This window comes from Lemur catta, chromosome 16 (assembly GCF_020740605.2).
Source record: "Lemur catta isolate mLemCat1 chromosome 16, mLemCat1.pri, whole genome shotgun sequence".
NCBI classification, from domain to species: Eukaryota; Metazoa; Chordata; class Mammalia; order Primates; family Lemuridae; genus Lemur; species Lemur catta.
The window spans coordinates 6621091-6642365 of NC_059143.1; the positions used below are offsets into that span (position 1 = coordinate 6621091).

At 36.4% G+C, this 21275-nt stretch overlaps 1 protein-coding gene and 1 non-coding gene across 12 annotated transcripts in view; both read right to left on the reverse strand.

The window, feature by feature from the left end:
• Nucleotides 1-6827: 6827 nt before the first annotated feature.
• The window catches only part of ANKRD12 (ankyrin repeat domain 12), a 113979-nt gene continuing 99531 nt past the window's right edge, over nucleotides 6828-21275 (reverse strand). For all 11 annotated transcript variants that reach the window (XM_045527252.1, XM_045527250.1, XM_045527254.1 and 8 more), the window contains 4 exons: nucleotides 18048-18146; nucleotides 13300-13443; nucleotides 10320-10415; nucleotides 6828-9698 (listed from right to left, as the gene is read on the reverse strand). In XM_045527252.1, coding sequence (XP_045383208.1) covers nucleotides 9513-9698; nucleotides 10320-10415; nucleotides 13300-13443; nucleotides 18048-18146 — 525 coding nt within the window. In that variant the 3' untranslated portion in view covers nucleotides 6828-9512. The remainder of the gene's footprint in view (nucleotides 9699-10319; nucleotides 10416-13299; nucleotides 13444-18047; nucleotides 18147-21275) is intronic.
• On the reverse strand, nucleotides 11540-11643 carry LOC123621999. Its single transcript, XR_006729374.1, has one exon. It is a non-coding gene; the product is annotated as a small nucleolar RNA U13 (small nucleolar RNA).

A 21275-nucleotide genomic window follows, 5' to 3' on the forward strand; every position in this document is an offset into this window, starting at 1 on the left:
TTTGCTGAGTGATTTTATCATGAATAATTGTTGAATTATGTTAGGTTCTTTCCTGCACCTACTATATTGTTTTACTTTTTTAGTCTCTTAATGTGGTGGATTACATTGATTGATTTTCAGATGTTAAACTAACCTTGCATTCTTGGGATAAACCCCACTTTGTCATGATGTATTATTGTTCTGATAAGTTGCCAGATTTGGTTTGCTAAATCTTTTAAAATAATTTTTGTGACTATGTTCATGAGGAATGTTACTCTGTAGTTTTCTTGCATTTTGGAGGGTTTGTTTTTGGTATAGGATTGCATATAAGAATGCTGAGAAGCATTCTTTTTTCCTGGATTTTTCTTCTATTTTCTGATTTATATAGAATTGGTATTATTTCTCCCTGAAATGTTTGCTAGAGTTCACCAGTAAAGCTACTCGGGCCTGGAGGTTTTCTTTGTGGGAAGGATTTTAAATGCAAATTCAATTTATTTAATAGATACAGGACTATTCAAGTTATCTGTTTTTTCTTGAGTGAGAGTTGGTAGATTGTGTCTTTCACAGAATTTATCCATTTCATACAATTTATAGAGTTTATTATATAATGCATAAAATTCTTTGTAATACTGTCTTTTAAGGTGTTCAAGGACTATAGGATCTGTAGTGATGTCTACTTATTCATTTATAATATTGATAACTTGTATCTTGTCTCTTTCCCCCGCCATTACTGGCTAGGTGCTTATAAGTTTTGTTTATCTTTTTGAAAGACAGAAATTTTTGTTTTATGAATTTTTATCTATGGTTTTTAAGTTTCCTATTTATTGATTCCAGCTCTTATCTTTATTACTTTTCTTTTGTTTATGTTGTATTTAATTTGCTATTGTTTTTCTACTTTCTTAGGGTGGAAACTTAGATGATCAGTTTGAGTATTTTCTTTTCTAATATATTTAATATTAATAATATATTTTTTCCTTGAAAAAATATCATTGCTGTCCCACAGATTTTGATATGGCATGTTTTCATTTTCATTCAGTTCAAAATACTTTATAATTTCCCCCTCTGGGAGGCCGACGCGGGTGGAATGACACCTTGCATGAATGTCCCAATTCTGTCCACACCCTTCGAAGCAGCAGCCCCTTGGCCAGCCCTGGGGCGTTCACACCTGCAGGGAAGCCCACCCGGAGAGGATAGACCCACAGAAAGGAAACACAGACCCTGAAAGTGGGCTCAGGGCTAACTGGGTAGGGAATTGGAGTCCTGAGAACCTGGAGCGTGGTCAAGAAAAACGTGAGATGCCTGTGGACTTGGGGAGCATGTGTCCTTGTCGGGCAGATGCCCCATCCTAGGAGGACCCCTAAAGTACAGGGTCAAGGACAAGGGCCCATCCTGGTTGGAGCTAGGGCAATTCTGACCACACAGCCCAACTGTAATTTTTAATAGAGCCCCTTGTACTCATAAAGTGTTCTAGTTTGGATGATAAACTCTATGGTTCAGTTCTAGGAATGTAGAGACTATATCTGCTTAGGGCCCAGCACAATGTCCGGGACCTAGTAAAGGCTAAATAACTGCTTGAATGAACAGTCTATCTTCAATCCACATAAAATTTGATTTGAACTTGTCACAAAGCAGGGATCTATCTTTTTATGTCTTACAACTGACCCAATAATATATATTATCTTTATTGTCTGTTCCAAACCAATCTGCAATTTTGCCTCTATCATGGTACAAAAGTTCAGTATATATGAGTCTGTTTCAGGATTCTATTTGATCTATTTGTTCTGCACTAATATCAAATTTTTTGTTCAGCCCATTAGAGAATTTAAACCATGGATTATTTATATTATCTGTTTATATAATACATCTATAGACTATTTTTCTTACTAGAAGTGTTGCCCCCATGGGCAGTAATAGCAACTGGGGGTGGGGCTGGGGGTGAGGTTTAGGCTCTGTAGCAAAGAGTTGTCTGACAGGCAAAGCTGTTCAGGAATAACTAACTTAGAAAAGTGTGCCCACAATTTAAAGTATTACAATAAAGAATGTAAGATCTCCAACTCCAGAGGCCATAGGAAGGATTTTATTCTTTTTTCTTTCTTTCTATTTTTTTTTCTAAGAGACTAGGTCTTGCCCTGTCCCCCAGGCTGGATCGCAGTGGCACAATTGCAGCTCACTGCAGCCTTGAACTCCTGGGCTCAAGCGATCCTCCTGCCTCAGCCTCCTCAGGAAGCTGGGACTACAGGTGCACACCACCACACCTGGCTAATTTTTAAATTTTTTGTAGTGATGGTGGAATTAATTCTTATATGGCACCAGTAGCCATCAAGGAATTGGTATGGGGTAAATATAGATTTCTGTTCTCATTTAGCAAAAACCAACCAACCACAAAAATCTAGTTCCTTTCCCTTCTATTATATTCATACAGTAAACTCATTGGGAAAGTTTATATTTTTAGCTCACCTTTATTTTATGGAAGTGCTAATCTACTTTAGCAGTTCTCAAAATGTAGTCTACAGATTTTCTCTGGGCCCAGGACCCTCAAGGGGGCCTGTGATGTCCAAACTACTTTCATAATGATAGGAAGACATTCTTTATTATTTGTAATAAATACTTTGTAACTGTGTTGCTATTTGCACTGAAACAGCTGGTGCCTTAGCACAAACTGAGGCAGCCGCATCCAGCTGTACTAGCGTTAGGGTGGGGACTCATGAGCTCACGGCACAGGCTGAGAAAGATTTCTCACACAAAGATGACAGAGAGTAGCAAAAAGTTTATTTTACTTTCTCAAGAAAAAGAGAGAGAGAGAAGGAAAATGGCGTGGTACTGCAAGAAGGAAGGTGGAAAGTGCCAGCAGCTGAGGAAAAGCAGCTCAGGATTTTAAAAGATAAAAATGGTTTTTTGTTTTTTCTTTGCTGCAGACTAATAATAGGAGGGGCGGGTGGCCATCTCTCCTTCCTTTTTTTTTCTTCTTTTCTCTATGAGGCTGGCTTGTCAAAGTCCTTGAAATGTGGTCCTGGCAGGAACTGAGACAGAGCTCTTACCTTACTGTCCACTTAGGGCTCTTCAAGGCTGTGAACTCTTAGAGATGAGTTAGGCTTGAAGACGGTGAGTTGAGTCCCAGGTATTTAATCAGACAAAACAAAGGCGGCAGCTGTGCTGTGAGTTTTCTCTTTAAAGGGGCAATTATGTGCTGTGAGTTTATTTCTCTTACTTTCTGTCTGATAGTTTATCTTTCTCTGTTAGCTAGTTTATTAAGAAGGCTGTCTTTTCATTAGAAATTGCATTCTCCACTGACAAGCTCTCACAGTTAAAAAAAAAAGCCAACTGTACTTAAGAATGTTCCTGATAAAGCAGTAAAAGTCACTGATTTTATTCAATCTCAGCCCTTGCTTCCACATCTTCTTAACATTCTGTGAGGCAAAATGGAAGAATGCATAAAATACTTTTGTCCTCGTATGGGTGGGAAACCTGGGGCCTCACAGCCACGTGGCCCTCCAGATCCCAAAGTGCAGCCTTTTAGTAAAGGGATTTGTTCTATGAAATTTGGATTCAGTCAGCGGCCGCACTCAAGGATCCAGAAGGCCACATGGGACCTCAAGGCCACAGGTTCTCCACCCCTGCCTGCTTTTTCCATGGAACATCATTTTGCTTGAAAAAAAGACTGACAAACTATGGTTAATCATATGTGGCTCTTGGGCAGACATTTTCTTGAATATAAATGAAGTATGTCATTTTAAGGAAAACAGTTGACAATGTTTGCTGCCAATGATAGAGCCTGTGTTTTCCAGTGAAAATTAGAGTTTTGGGACGCTTGTATATGTATGTCACCTATAGCTTAACAGCTTCCCACTATTTAAAAGAGATTTCTGATGAGATCAGTGGTAATATTAAGTGTGAATTTTTTGATATGGTATAATGAAATGTGTCAACATTTGGAAGGTCTGTATACTTCAGTGAACCAATATTTTCCAAAGGATCAATGCATGATCTTACAAAATCATGCATGGGTAAAAGATCTACTCAAAGTGCAAGACAGCCGGGCGCGGTGGCTCACGCCTGTAATCCTAGCACTCTGGGAGGCCGAGGCGGGTGGATCGCTTGAGGTCAAGAGTTCGAGACCAGCCTGAGCAAGAGCAAGATCCCGTCTCTACTAAAAATAGAAAGAAATGATCTGGCCAACTAAAAATATAGATAGAAAAAATTAGCTGGGCATGGTGGTGCATGCCTGTAGTCCCAGCTACTCGGGAGGCTGAGGCAGGAGGATCGCTTAAGCCCAGGAGTGTGAGGTTGCTGTGAGCTAGGCTGATGCCACGGCACTCTAGCCCGGGCAATAGAGTGAGACTCTGTCTCAAACAAAACAAAATGAACAAAAAGAAACCACACGATACCACCACACATCTGCTAGAATGGCTAACACTGAAGACTGACAATACCAAAAACTGACGGGGATACAGAGTAACTGGGCCTCTTACTGGTTGCTGGCAGAGGTATAAAATGGTACAACCACTTTTGAAAACTGTTAGTTTCTAATAAAGTAAAACAAGCACCTACTCTATCACCTAGTAATTGTACTCCATGATATGTACCCAAGAGAAATGAAAAAAATATGTCCACAAAAAAGGCTTGTATATTCATAGCATGTTTATTCACAATAGTCCCAAACTGGAAACAATCCAAATTCGGCCAACAAGGGAATGAATAAACAAATTTGTACAACATACTACTCAATAATAAATTACTACTCATTACTGATATATGCGACATGGATAAATTTCAAAACCTTATGTTGAGAGAAAGGCGGCAGACACAAAGAGCATGTACCGTATGATCCCATTTCTGTGACGTTACTAAGTGCTATTTTATGGCGATGGCAAACAGTACAGTGGTTGCCTCTGCGGTTTGACTTGGAAGACGCACCAGTGAACTTTCCGGGGAATGGAAATGTTTTACAGTATGATCTCGGTGATGGTAACACGAGTGTTTACATTTCTCAGGATTTATCGAACCACCTACAGATCTGTGTATCTTTATTGGATAGATTAAAAGAAAAACTGAGGAGAAAGGTACTGATAAGTGTTTTCTTAAGCTGAGTGATGGGTACGTTGGTGGTACTTTTCCACCTGTAAACATAAGCTATATATGTCTCATGTATGTCAACAGCAAAATATTTTTTAAAAAGTGAGGAAAAAAGATGGCTACCTAAAAGCTGTAATACCAGTTGGATAATTTGGATATGGGATGCAGTTTTTTAAAAAATGCATTTAAAAACTCATCAGTAGAGTTAAATAAATGTGCCTCATATATTCTTAGGTTCTCTGAGTAATGTACCTAGTAAAGCTGAATCGTCATGCAAGCAGACTGTCTTTATCCTTAGCTTAAAAGTTTTATATGCTATTTTCTCTTATGGAGATATTGTACATGTACAAAAATATTACTTGTAGATATGATACAGCATTTAATCACTGAAAAAATCCAGCCAATCTAATTGTACTTTTTGCTATATTATACTAACATTTATAATTCTAGATATTTTTTAGCCATTTTGATTAATGGAATTGTTTCAACTTTATTTGCCTCAGTTTCTTCTATGAATCCCGGTTTTACTGACTGGAAATTCTAGGTGGCTATTTCTGTGACGGCTTACAAGAAAGCTCTATTTTAGGTACAAAGACCACTCACAAGAAGCCACTAAAAGATGAATTACAAGATATTTTAACCACTATTCACACCTTTTCCAAAGATTAATATATCTCTTGTAACACTTTTTGCCTTAAATATTTGAAAATAATTTTAAGGATGGTGACAATACTTCCTTTAAACTTAAAACAGGAAGACTATGAGTTTTAAATAGTCAATTTCCTCTATATAAAAATTTAGGTTTTTATGTGAAGAGAATAAATATTGCCTTTTGAAAAAGAAAAATACGTATTTAAGCTCTGCACTCTATTTCAGAATAATCATAATTCTTAGTCCCATTAAAATGAGCTTCATGGGATCTGAGATTTTTGCAGTTATAAAGTTTGCAGCATGTTTAATACAGGCATGCCTTGTTTTATTGTGTTCACTTTTTGTGTTTTACAAATTGAAGGCTTGTGGCAACCCTGCATCAAACAAGTCTATTGGTGCCATTTTCCCAATAGTATGTGCTCATTTTGTTAGCAATAAAGTACTTTTAAAATTAAGGTATATGCACTGTATTTTTATTTATTTATTTTTCTTGAGACAGAGTCTTGCTCTGTTGCCCGGGCTAGAGTGCAGTGGTATCAGCCTAGCTTGCATCAAACTCAAACTCCTGGGCCCAAGCAATCCTCCTGCCTCAGCCTCTCGAGTAGCTGGGACTATAGGTGCATGCCACCTATGCCTGGCTAACCTTTTCTAATTTTAGTAGCGATGAGGTCTTGCTCTTGCTTAGGTTGGTCTCTAACTCCTGACCTCAAGCAATCCTTCCGCCTTGGCCTCCCAGAGTGCTAGGGCTACAGGCGTGAGCCACCATGCCTGGCCTACACTGTATTTTTAGACATAATACTATTGCACATTTAACAGACTACAGTGTAAACATAATTTTTATATGCACTGGAAAATAAAAAAATTCGTGACTCACTTTATTGTGATGCTCTGGAACTGAACCTGCAATATCTCTGAAGTATGCCTATACTTAAAAACTCATTTGTGAGACCTCTTATTACTGAATAGATTTTAACTTGAAAGACTAATTCTTCAGAGGCTGTTTGTTTTCCCATGATGAATATTTCTGCAATTTTGCTAGCTGCTCAAGTAAACATTGGTTGTTTGGCTTACAATCAATGAGTGGAAAATTAAGTAAAAAACATTTAGCACACGTTTCACTCTTATTTTTTCTATAAAAATATAACTCTTTATTAAATAACATGCACAAATATCAACTAGTCATTTATTAAACAGATATGATTTAGAACAAGATTTAAAGAAATACAAATCCTTAGGTACAATTTAGTATCTTGTTCATGATATTTGAATAGTTTAAAAAGTATCACTGATTAACCATCCTTTATTTTTCTTTCAGGATCAATCCAAAAACTTTTTAGGCATATATCCCAAGTTTTTTCTAGCATTTCAGAGCTTTGGAATATCTTTAATACCAAAAGCCCACAGCTACTTACTTGATAATACATTTCCAATGAGAAGGCATTAACTTGTCTTTTAAGCTATCATGATTAGCTTTCAGTCACTTTATAAAGGAAATTTGTAGAAGCAGAATCACGGCAGAGACGCTCCAGCTTTTTGAGGTACCATTGAAGATGGTGAGAACTGTGGTTAGAGTAAAAAGCTGGGATGACTAAAATTTGCCAGATTCCTGCTTGTTTTTCTCTTCTGAAGCTTGTTCTGTTCGGCCAGTGACACTGCCCCCTTCTCTGGTTGTACCATCAGAACAAAATGCTCTATGAGCTTAGCCCTCTTTGATTTTCTACAACTTCAATGCTCAATAATCAGTTTTTGATTTTTATGATTTGCCATACTATCCCATCAAATTTCCTTTTTAGGCAAAAGTATAAACAAACTTTGCATTAAGTTTTTCATATTAAAAAGTATTGCTATATAAATTAGCTTTCAATGTTCCCAGCCTTAATAAACTTAACTTCAACAAAACCAGTGCTTCAAAATCTACCCTGCCTTTCTGGCCCCATTTATCTAATAAAAAAGGCCAAAATCTCTCACCTACATTTCTAAAGAAAACTACATCCAACCTTTATAGTAAAGTCCTTGCACTGTGTATTTTTTTTACACGTGCTGCTTTATTGCGCATGCCAAGTACAGTAAGAATTAAAATATAAATTGATGTAAAAATTCAAAAATCCCTCAGCTTAATATGTACCTTTGCACTCAAAAACTTTTACATTCTCTCCCATTAGCTGGGATTTCCAACTTGCAAGCTGAATTTAAATCACTTCATTCCCATATAGTTGCTTTGCTTTTCTCTAGCAAATAGAAAACATTCAGTATTATTTTTAATTCCAGAAAGTATTGTGGAAAGTTTTGTAAATTTTACCTCATATACTTATGAATTTCACACTAACCTAATTTTCCTTTCAAAAATGTTTAATAAGTTCAGCAGCAGGTTTCAGATCTGAAAAATTCCTGAATATTTAGTTTATATCATGGTATAGGAGAAACTGGACTTTTTCTAAGGATATTGCTGATTTTTAAAATTATAAAACAGCATACCAAATCTTATTTCAATTATAAAATTTTGTAAATTAAATTTTACATCTTGATACGATGAAAAAAACACAACATATTTTTGTCAATTTCTCATAAACACTTCAGAGATCGACTGGAATATTCCTAAATTTCTTTTACTTAGTTTGGTGACCAAATATCTTTTTGATTTGTGTATTGTTTTTATTTTAAAAGTGCAAAGGTTATTAAGCTTAAAACATTAAATTTAAGCAATGTAAAAAAGTTTTACAATGATTTAACATGACCAATAAAATTTATTAAACATATTTACATATATTCACAGATTCTTTCATAGTTGAGTATTAAAATAGACATTTACAATTTCAGAATTTTCATTCAAAGGCATTTTTTTTTTCCAGGGGAAAACAGGCTCTACTGTGAGATGAAGAAAGAGCTATGTTTCTTTGTATGACTAATTCTAAATAATATGTCCAACACAGTAAGTCACAGGTTCTATCACAGGAGACTAGTATGAAACGTCTTACGCTGTTCCAAGCATCCATTATGGAGAGAGTTAAATTATAGGAAGCATGCAATACAACTAAGTCACAATCTTTACAGTTATGGTGATGAAAACAAGCTAACTCAAACACATGCATGCCTTATTTAAAAGTTTTGCTACCTGAACACACTACTACTACACTCCATACAAACTACAACTTTGGTCCGATAAAACATTAGACAAAACAGTTTTACAGTTTTTTTTTGTACATGTTTTGACTACCAATCCCTTTGTATACGTTTTGACCATTAATTACAAGATTTACATCTGCACAATATGTATAAAATAAGTTATTAAAAAGGAAGACAATATTAAAACTTTCAAAAAGAAAACTGTACAATTAATTTACAGATATAATAAACTGAAGAAATTTTGTGCCAAGTTTTTCTTCCACATTAGAAACTATTTGGTAGGAATTGAACCTTTTAGTTTACTGATATATTTTCAATAAAACCTGAAAGAGATCTGAATACTAGTGGTTATCTCATTACTTAGAGTGCTAACAACTTCCAGCGCTGTTAGACTCTCAACTTTTTAAATACCTCCCACAGTCTGCCAACGTGCTGTAATGCAATAGTTACCTTTCACCAATATAAATAACAGTTTTCTGTTAGAAACTGTGTTTGGATCTAAGACCCAAAATAATTCTCTTCACTTTTTATAAAATGACAGTGTTTACTACATACCCCAACTTTCATCGAACTTTACGAACAATTATAAAGGCATACCATCAGTATTTTTGTCAAAAGGCAGTGTTCCACAGTATAACGCCTGAGCGTCATCTGTTTAGGACGACACCATCAGGAAGTAATGACTGCTATATAGGAGTCAATTCAAAGTCATCATTAACATCAACAAGGGGAACATAAAATTCCTGGATTTCATAAATGCTGATAGATTTATAGGTGGCAGGATCAAGTTCCTGGAGCTTGAGCTGCCATTCTAATCTCTGGACGGCATTTAAAGCCGCAGCCTCATGTTGTTGCCTCATTAGAAGACAGGTCTATTTAAAAGAAGAGAAGAGTTAATTGGTTATTCTGTTAAATTTGCTTTAAAAATTAATCTCATCTGTACTTTCTTTAGGGACTCAGATGGATACATCAGGAGATGGGTTTGAATTACGAGTCCATTTCTGTTTTACCGTTTTTGTACCCACATGCCAATTATTTCTCAGTCTGTCACTTCACTTTCATCTTTAAGACTTTAATTTGAAAATATTCTTTTAAATTATGAGACTTCAAATTATCAGAGGAATCATGAAAATCTAGGGAGAGATGATTTTTGAAATGACTCAAAATGTCAAATAAAAGACTTTATAAATTTGCGAAATATATTTCTTCTCATAGTGTTCTCCTATTCTCTCATATGACAGAGCTATAACGAGACAGGTACACAAACACGCTGGAAACTACTTTTTTTGTGGTAGTTTCATCTTTTACACTACCTTGCTCTTTAAAACGGACTTGTGGTCTTTATTTCCCTTTATCTTTCCAATTGTGGGCTAGAGTGGGGATTCATGACTAACCGGTATTTTCCTTCCTAATTATTTCTCCCTGATGGAGCTGCACTTTATGTTTAAGAATGGGGAGGCATTCATTTAAAGCTGACTTCTAAACATACATACCTTTAATTTGTCAAATTTATCATCCACATCTTGTAACCAAGACATGAATTGTCTTGCATTAAAGCGATCCCTCACAGAAGTTTTACTGTCATCAGACTAGAAGAGAACATTAAAAGTAGTTGAGTATTACACAATACAACAAATCACTTTAAAAATCTATTCCATTATAGTATCTTTTTATGATATGTGCCTTTTTTAGTAATGATGAAAATATATATCAAAAAAGATAAAAATAAATTGAATACTGTTAAAATTTGATAAAGGTTTTATTTCCATATTGAGTAAACAGATTAGTTATTAGAATGCTCAGGAATCTGGATTTAGTTGTTAACTAAATAGAATTTCACTGCTGAGTCCAAGATATTTCTCAAAAAAGCACGTCATATGAAGTACTGTGCCTGTGACATTCTTATTACAGTTTAATCAATTTCAGCTTTAATTTCAATGTTTAAGTTTACTAAAGGGAGGGGGAGAAAAAGTGTCTAGGTGGGAGACAGCTGCCTTTGAGGCCAACATTTTTTCCAGGACCAATCTTTGCAGTGCTCATAAAGAAATTCTGTACTAACTCTTAAGAGTACCAGTTTTGGAATTAAGATAGGGTATCTTCAATTTTCAGCTCTGTAGCTGTGTAATCTGGAACTAATCATATACTTTCAATTTTCTGTTCTACAAAATGAGATAGGAGTACCTTTCTCAAGCTTGTTTTGAGAATTAAGAGTGTTTCTAAAGCCTTAATCACAACGCACAGGTACACAGGAAGCACTCACTGCAGCACTCACTCACTCTAGTTACTGCTGCTGCTGCTGTTACCACCAGCGCTGTCCAAGTGGCATCCGGGCATCGGGTAGCCCCACAATCACATTCTCACAGCTTTTAGCAGCTATCACTTCATCCTTGGTCCTCAAGTAAGATGTTTTGACTATTTTAAAGTTTACTGTTGAGTCTTTTTTTAATATTACAAGTTTATTTTGAAAAGGAAGAAGTAATGAGAAGAGACTAGCCTAATGGATCATCCAAGCCCCTACCCAAGAAAAGGTAGACATTTTCCCCCACTTCATTCCTCAGAGGCTGTTCCCATAGCCTTAGCTACTCTAAAGCTAGCTGTAAAAGGGCAGGTAACAGTTCCATATTTAAGTCCCTGAAAATGTAGAAATATTTCTAAGATAAATAGGCCTCACATTTTGGTATCTCATGAAGTTAATTTTTTTTCCCCCATGTCAGGCCAGATGGGTAACGTGACAGTGTGGTAGCAAGGTTTGACTGAGGCAAATCTCAAATATTAGTGTGAAAACCCAATTTTCACACTTATGAACCACAAAAGGATCTCATCAAGCTTAATTTGAGTTTAAAATCAGGTGGTCTGGAAAATTTGGATAATGGTATAATAAATTACTCAAGTTATCAAAATCCCTTTATAATAGAAAATTTATATCATTTACTTTTAGGAGAGAACAAAGAAAACAAGTCTTGGGTAGAAATCCAAGAAAACTAAATACAGACTAAAGCAATAATTTCTTTAGCTTGATATAAAAAGAAATTTTCCTCAAGAGAAAGATTTAGCTTTTTAGCCCTTTAATTATTAAGCTTATTGTGGCATGATCTTTTGTCTCTGATTTTGGGATGATTCTGAGGGTTTACTGGCAAAATTCACTTATTTTGAAATTCTCTTTTTAACCCATATGAGGCTGCTGAGCATTCCTCAGCTCTGCTGTATTTCATTACCAATATGCTTTCATCTGTGTTATGTCGTATCAGAAATTCCTCAGTGTTTTGGTTTAGCAGTTTCCCATCTCAATTTCTAGCTCTGCTATGGATTTATTTTTATATGTCTTTTGTCATTTCAATGACTTTTGGGAGAAAGAAGAAATAAACAGGTGTGTGTGTTTACTCAACCATCCTGAACTAGAAATCTTCAAGTTGACTTTTCCTTGTAGCTTAATTATAAAGCTTCATTTATATTGCTCTAAAATTGATTTCATTACTAATTGCTCAAAACTTAAAAAAAACCTGAAGATACCACGTGGTCTAGTCTAGCCTCTAGCAAAATGGTTCAACTGTTCATTTCAGTTATTAAAAACCACCCCTTCTTCCCTTTAAAATCTTTAAACTGGAAAGTGGCCTCTCCAGTGTCTGTTTCCATAGTCAAACAGTTCTTTCTTAAGATCCAATTATGTATTTTAACACTCTCTTCAGATATTTCTGAAGAAATAAAACAGTTGGTACCTTAGAGTTTGAAATCCACTTATCTAATTCCTGTGTTTAAAGAGGAGAAAAATAAAGCCCACAGGGGCCTAAGAATCTTTCTCTGTAACATTCCCTATTATCCTTTGTATTACTAGTTTGTCTGATTTAAAAAAACATTTCCTAGTCTGTTCTTAATTGATAATGCTTCACTGTGTTTGTATTTTTAAAATTTTAATCCCTATATTCTTTTGCTTCTCACTGATGAATTCATTCTGGTTTACGAGGCATAAAAAACTTCTCACAACTGATATGACAGGTTCTGAACTCATATAATCTGGCAATAAAGATATTGCTCTAGTGTTTCACGATTAACGTATTCCACCAAGATTCAACATCAAAACAGGAGCTTGGCCCTGTTTTAATACCATCACAAGGTATAGGGTGCCACCTGCCTGCACTGATTTTCAGCATACAGTAGCTTTTCAGCAGCTTGAAGGCCAGAACTAAATGTATAAATATCTACTTTAGAAACAAATTACGTTACCTGGAAGGGCACTATCCTAAACACATTTTTATGTGGTGATTATCTGCTTCCATAATATAAATCTAAATGTTTAGAGTGCTTCAGAAAACAGAGGACCAGTTGATCTGGAAGTACTTTGGTCAGAAAGAGTTGTTTTTCTCCTTTGAGCTTTAATGACTGTTGAATTCAAGTTTCTTCTATGGAATACCTTCTAAAAATAACCAAATTTTATTTTTAGAGCATTTATTCTAAATGCATCAATGAACATTTTACCTGAGAGTCCAATGGTACGTTGTATACTTCTGCATCTAGTAAAACAGTACAAGCACTAAACGGCAGCGTTTGATTTGCCAATGTTCTTGCAGCTCTGTAATGAACTCGTAGAACTTCCTGTTCATTGGATACAATGAGTTTTTCCTAGGTGAACAAAATAAATAAATAAATGAACAAAATCAATCCTCAACAAATTTTTTTTGAAATAAGAAAAAAATCACTTTAAATATGCTAAAAAACCCTGAATCTGAGTAGCTTTTTGTTCACAGCAGGCTTGAGAAATTTGAGGACTCTTTAGTGTTCCAAAAGTACAAATTTTCTTTCCAAAACTGGCAGTTTCTTTCTTTCTTTCTTTCTTTTTTTTTTTTGAGACAGAGTCTTGCTCTGTTGCCCAGGCTAGAGTACAGTGGTGTCACTGTAGCTCACAGGAACCTCAAACTCCTGGGCTCAAGTGATCCTCCTGCCTCAGCCTCCTGAGTAGCTGGGAACATAGGTGCACACAACCACGCCCAGCTAGTTTTTCTTTTTTAGTAGAGACTGGGTCTCACTTTGCTCAGGCTAGTCTTGAATTCCTGAGCTCAAGCAATCCTCCCATGTTGGCCTCCTAAAGTGCTACGATTACAGGTGTGAGCCACTGTGCCCAGCCTAAAATTATTTTTTAAAGTACAATGGTAGCTTCTAGTGTATTTACTAAGATGTTCAACCATCACTAATAATTCCTGAACCTTTTCATCACTCCAAAAAGAAATTCTGTACCCATTAGCAGTCACTTCCCATTACCCTGTCCTCCATCACCTCATCTACCTTTTGTCTCTGTGAATTACCTATTCTGAACACTTAATATAAATGGAATCAGACAATATGTGGTCTTTGTGATTGGCTTCTTTCACTTAGCATGTTTTTAAGGTTCATCCATGCATCAGTACTTTACTTCATTTTATGGTTGAATAATACTCCACTGTGTGGAGATACCACATTTTACTTATCCATTCATCAGTTGATGCTGCAGTTTCCAACCCCTGGGCTGCACACTGGTACCTGTCTGTGGCCTGTTATGAACTGAGCCACAGAGCTCTACCTCTCCTCAGCACTGGCCTGTGGAAAAATTGTCTTCCATAAAAGTTAGGAACCGGGCTGCACAGCAGGAGGTGAGCAGTGGGCGAGCTAGTGAAGCTTCGCCTGTATTTACAGCTGCTTAATCACCACCTGAGCTGCACCCCCCCCCCCAATAGAAAAACTGTCTTCCATGAAACCGGTCCCTGGTGCCAAAACGGTTGGGGACTGCTGAATTCATGGATATTGGGGCTTGAAGGTTGGCAAAAGATGCCACCTCAAAATATGCCACTTTGGAATAAGGATTATTTTGAGCAAAAAGATACTTGAAAGGCAGCAGTGCTCTGACTTCCCCCTTTCTTTGTGAAAGGAGGAGATAAAACCCATGTGAAAGATGCCCTCCTGATACCAGGAGGAAAGAAACATTCGTATCAACAGAGATAGGGACTCAAGGCCAAGAGAATTCTGTACAGACTTGTTAAAATAACTTTCATCTTCCTTTAGCCTCCCCATATATTTTAGTTACTTTTCCACAGTTGCCCTTCTTTCTTCATCCTAGCATGAAAGCATTTAGGTCTTGCTACTTCTTTGGGTGTTACCTTATAAGAACTCCTACGTCACATAAAACTTATATCTGTGTGTTTTTCCCCTGTTAATCTGTCTTACATTAATTTAATTTTCAAGCCCAGATGGAGATCTTAAGATGGGAGAGGGACTTTTCCTCCCCTCCAAGTTGTTTCCACTTTTATAAAAAATGCTGCTATAAACATTCACACTCAAGTTTTTGTTTGGATGTATGTTCTCATTTCTCTTGGGTAAGTTAACTAGGAGTGGAACTGCCGGGTCATATGGTAACTGTTTAACTTGTTGGAGGAAGTGCCAAGCAGTTTTCCACAGCAGCTGTATCATTTTACATTTCCACCAGCAAATGTATGGAGGTTCCAATTTCTTTATATCCTAGCCAACACTTGTTACTACCTGTCCTTCTGATTAGAGCTATTCTAATGGGTATGAAGTAGCTTTCCCTTGGCCTGGCAGCTTCTCTTTCATAATGAGTATTTTCATAGAAATAAACATACTGTCTGTGGACACCAACTACTTGTAAACCTCTAACAATCACAATAAAATCCTGCCTTAATGTATTAAGTGGGGTCCAAAACTTCCAATTATGTAATATGCAGAGTCACTCTACCATAAGGTTAATAAAATGACCTAGGCAATCTTCTGCACTTAGCAAATTGGGAATTCCTGGAGTCCAGCTACAGATCCCAAACCATCCTGATCTTGACTACAGACTGGTGCCATCTGGTGGTAACTATATTCTTTGGCTTAAACATCAATAGGGATAACCCTAGGACCTGGGCTGATTAGAACTTCAAGGACGGAGGTAAAGACTCCAGGAACTCCCCAGTTATATAACATTCATCGTTAGTTGGCTCTGTCTGGGAGGCTAGGCTGGGAGAATACAAAGGATGTGTCTAGTCTTCTCCTCCCAACCCCCAATTATGTTCCTCATTGTCCCTTCAACTCACAAAAATTTTAGTCTTCCCCCGTTGGAGAATGCAGGTAACATATCTAAATATACATTATTGCAGAGTTTTACTGTATTTATAATTTAGTGAAAAAACAAAGAAACATGGTCCTAACTAACATCTTAGGTCTTATGTGACAAACGATAAACAGGTAAGTCTAACATTTATGATTAAGTACAATTTACAGTGCAACCTGAAGTAATAAATATCCAAAAACCTGATGCAAATAAAAACAGCTAGAAGTGTTTTCCTAGTAAGTTGGTTGTAGTCCTGTAGAGATTAAGAGCAATAAGCAAAAATCTCTCCAAAGCTAACACTGTGTGAGAAATGTATTTTCTAAAGTCAGATCCTCCCTCTTCTAAAATAACACAGATATGTTGCTTAATTAATAGTCCAAATAGTCCACTTTAGATCAGCATTCTTAATTTTGTGTCTTTGAACCCCTAGACCAGAGCCTCTCGATGTCTTATGGAGAGAGGTTATGGTTATGCCAAAGTATTGCTGCTTCTTAGTTTTTGGGGTGAAAGAGTAGAACGTGGGGCAGTTCTGAGGAAATGGGCCAGGGGCTCTGGCTGCAAGCCTTGTTCATTCATTTAATATAGCATTCAAATGTTATTTTCTGTGGGGAAAATGACCCTTAAACACGGGTTCTTGGGAGTCCTCATCCCCCCAAAAAGCCTTTGGGATAGAATGAAGGAAGGGTAGTCTGTGAACTTGGATTGGAAAAAATTATCTTTATTTTCACTAACCTCCAACTGGCATTTCTTTCAACTATGAATGTGTCCACAAATCACAAAGAAAGGAATTAGAAGTTATCTCCAATTTCGTCATCCATAGAAATGACAAATATTTCCAAATTTATATTATGGTTTTTACAGATATCCCCCCAAATTTTATATATTTTTCAAAACTCCAGCAGTTATCAGATCTGCTGCTCTACGATATGATTACAGTTCTGTGTAGAAACACTTGTACAACACAGCTGGTCAAGGATCAAGCAATTCTGCAGCTAGTAGCTATTCAGCCACCAACTGGTAAAGTTTTTTGTTCTCACATTGGTCAGAGGTTTAAGTTGCTAATATGCTGCAATTCTAATTGTTTATTGGTCAGTATGTGGAAGGTGTTATGTCATTTTGTTATTTGTTAAAGTTCTACAAATTGGACAGTTCAAGTAAGAATTTTTAACTGTAAGGTAGTATGGCTTTCTGTGACCTGGATAGGTGCATAGGTGAATATATACCAGGTAGCTTCAAACATGTGTGATGGTTGAAATAGCAATTGATGAGCTATATTACATAACTTCTTATTGCTACCAAATTACTCATTGACAGGGAGTCATGCACAGTGTTGTAAGTTCTGTATTTCTGTATCAGCTCTTCTTTCTTTTGTTGCTTCTTTTTGTAATCCTATGAACTTTATTCATTTAAAAACATTTTGAAAAGAGGTTCCAAATTTCCCAAACTGTTACAGGGGTCCATAAAACAAAAAATGTTAAGAACCTCTGCCAGGGGTATCAATCATGTATGAATCAAAGAAATTGCATACAAGATTCTGTTTGCAAATGAGTAGATGTATATTTCTGTGAAGAAGGATCATAGCTTGTATCACATTTTTAGAGATCCTTGACCCTCCCCCAAAATAAAGTGTTATATTTTTGTAAACCCAAGTAAAATAACCTTTAAAATTTCTATAAATAACTGGATAGGTTTTTCCTCCTGTCATTTCATGCCAAAACTAACCACTGGAAATCAGATACTACAGCAGATCTACAAGGATGCATAAGCATAGCCTTTATAAGCATTTTGCACTTTGGCTCTAAAATAACTAGTTTCAAGCAATGACTCCAAAACTTAGAAATCTAAATGTCCCACTAGGAATCTATTGCTATTAGTTCTACTAATTCAACAAATGATAGCAAGAAATTATTAGAGACTTTTAAATACTGAAAATATAATCAACATGAATTAAAATATGGGAATAGCTATCCTAAAATAGGCTTAAAATTTCTCCACCTAAATTTGGATAAGCACAAGATAACAAAATCAAACCATTTCCTCAAATGGTTCTAAATAAAGAAAATCCACTAATAAAAAACTGTAGGCCATTTAAATTTATTGTTAAAATAATTTTTTTAGCATAAAGGTAAATTTAAACATTTCTTACCCTTTCAATACTGTGTTGCAAACGTAGTTTCATCCTTACAACTTCCTGTTGCCGAAAAAGCTCTTTAAGTGGATCTGACAGTGAAGGTGGTGGTGTAATCTAATTTTAAAAACATAATTAAAAATATTAGGATTTATTTACAGTAATGGGCTACTCTTTTAAAATTAAACCCTTTTAGTGCATAACTTAAATTCTGATGATCTGTGATTTAAAAAATACAGTACTAACCATACAACTGATTGTTACTTCTCCGTCCATTCTAACTGTTTGAAACAACAAGGTATTCTATAATCTTAGATGTTTTGATTCTGAGGTCAGAGCAAATTTTAAAGAGCAAATCAGAAGGACTAAGAAAGTTTCTTACTACGTAGAGACACATTTTAGAGCATCAGTAAGTGATAGCTCATGGACAGGGAAGGAGTCAGAAAAACAGAAAAGCCAGTATAAATATGAAGGAAATACTCATACAGCAGTCTGTGTATTGGTATGGTAAGTGAAGTCTCTTTGCAGACATGATAAAAATCAAACACTAAAGTCCTCAGTGTTAAATGAAATGTCTTTTATAAAAGTAGATAAAATGGCCTATTCGTGGTTTTCAAAATTCTTTATTACATATAACATCCTATATAACTTTGTCTACTCATACTCCACAAAGCTTACAGTTCATCTCTAATTTGGTATTATAGTGGACTGTGCTTTCTGGTAGATGCTGGAGGTTAAAGAAACTCATTCAATCTATGCATGCACTCCCCTGTTAACATAGAGACATCCAAGAGATGTCAATAACCATCTGTGACCTCTGAATATTCTGCCTCTACATCTGAGTATCTACTTGATACATTTCCCCCCCCTTATCCTTGCTTGTAATTACTGGCAGTATATTAGGGCAAAGTTAAGATAGCTCAGTATGTTTTGGCACAGTACAACTTACTTGACTCTTCTAACAGTTTAACTATCAACTGCATATGAAAGTGGGACGAGGTATATTAGCTGCTTCCTGGTATGGTGCCACAGGAATCATACAACACCATATATGAAAAGCTCTTGCCAAAAATCAAACCTGGATCTATTAAGACTCTATAATCAACATATGGTTTATAAGGATTATGGGGGATCTAAAAATGTGTTAAATAACATCACACAGATTTAATCAGTTGAATCAAAATGTGGAGAATTCTACAGGATAAATAACTTACTGGGCTGATAATTTTTTTTTTTTTGAGACAGAGTCTCACCCTGTTGTCCAAGCTAGAGTGCCGTGGCATCAGCCTAGCTCACAGCAACCTCAAACTCGTGGGCTCAAGCAATCCTTCTGCCTCAGCCTCCCGAGTAGCTGGGACTACAGGCATGCGCCACCATGCCTGCCTAATTTTTTCTATATATATATTTTTAGTTGTCCAGCTAATTTCTGTTTTTTAGTAGAGATGAGGTCTCGTTCTTGCTCAGGCTGGTCTCGAACTCCTGACCTGGACCGATCCTCCCACCTCGGCCTCCCAGAGTGCTAGGATTACAGGCATGAGCCACCGCGCCTGGCCTGGGCTGATAATTTTTAAGGCCTCTAATTTCAATACATTTTTTTCATTTCTGTGTCCTGCCAACTGCTTTAAATTTAATTTGGTGCTATTGTTTCAGTCCTGAAAAATCATACAGGCCTCTAGTTATTTCAAGGAGTGTAGAGGAAGAATATCTACTCATCTCAGATTGGGGTGCCAGAGAAAGCTTCCTCAAGAGGGTAGTGCCTGAGCTGTGCCTCAAAGGAAGAGCCAGAGTAGAGAGAGAAATGAATCACTGTGGGGAAAAAAAGAAAGGCAAAGGAGGGAGGGAGCTAATTTCTAGAAGAGAGGATAACAGGATCAAAGGCATGAAACAAAACAGTACAGTATCCACAGGCAACTACTCCAAGCAGTCCTGAGTTCCTGGAACACCAAATTTGACAAAAGACATGGTGAAATGAGGATGGAGAGATCAGCAGGGGCAGAGTAATGGAAGCTGTAGTCTATTCTGTAAAGGAACTTTAAAGTCAGCTCCACAGAACATTGAGCCCATACAGACAATTTACAGGAAATGGTGGCAAGAACAAGTTTGGGAAACTGTGTACCTAAACACACATACCCACTTTGGTGTCTCACAATCAAAACACATTAAAGGTTCTGAGATGTCCTGTGGTGAAGCAACCTATTTTTAGATTAATAGTGTTTCCCAAAATTATTTGACCATAAAAGCCTCCCCACCACCGAAGGTATTTAATTAACACATTGTGGAAGAGATATTATATTATATAGAACATATGTAATGGGGAGCCACTCGAAGGTCTTACAGCTTGCTGCTGTGTCAGGAGAACAGACACTAGGAGTTCAAGGTTGTAGGAAAGGAATTGAGGAAGCAAATCATTGTTAAGGTGGTGTTAGACGGAGGAGGGAGTGAAGAACCAGGTTTTTGGTTAAGTTCAGTTTAGTGCTGACATGCTGAGTTTGTGAAGCTTATGAACATTCAGGTGGAGCCAAAAAGAAGACACAGAGAGAGATCTGGGCAGAATATAAAAATGTGGGAATCATCAACATTTATCACATGTAGAGGAGAGATAAAAATCACCAAAGGGATACATGGAGACTTTCTGTGAAAACTTGCCCTTTGGTGTTTTCCTCATCTACCTTTAAGTAAATCATGATTGGCCATTTTATCTTTCAGTATCTGTGAGTCCCAGGAGCCTCAATAGTCACTCTCCCAGCAGTGCACTTTCCTCTTATCACTCACTCTTGGAATTCCTCCAAGATTTCTGTAGGGTGTGTTGTTACTAGTGGTCACAGTAGATTGTAGGTTGTGACAAGTCTCTTTTTTCTCCTTGTTCATTTGATTTTGGAAATCTTAACCTGCAGTTTTTTTTTTTTTTTTTTTTTAACCTTGATTTCCTCTTGAAAAATGGCAGTATCCTAGTTAAACTCTGAGAAAAGTATTTAATGGAAGAATAAACACTTAGATGGATTCTGGGGACATTTTACCACATTTCTAATGGGTTTTACAACCAGATCACATAAATATGAGTAAAGGTCATTTTGACAAAATGTTAATTAGCCGGCTAGGAGGAAACAAATAAATAAGGCCATATTGGAAAGAAAGAAAAATAATGTGGTGCTTAAGTAATTTTTGTTATTCTGGTTTTATTTTTTCAAACTAAATTTTGAACAAATGAGTTTTAGATCAGTAAACTCAAACACACAGCCTTTCATG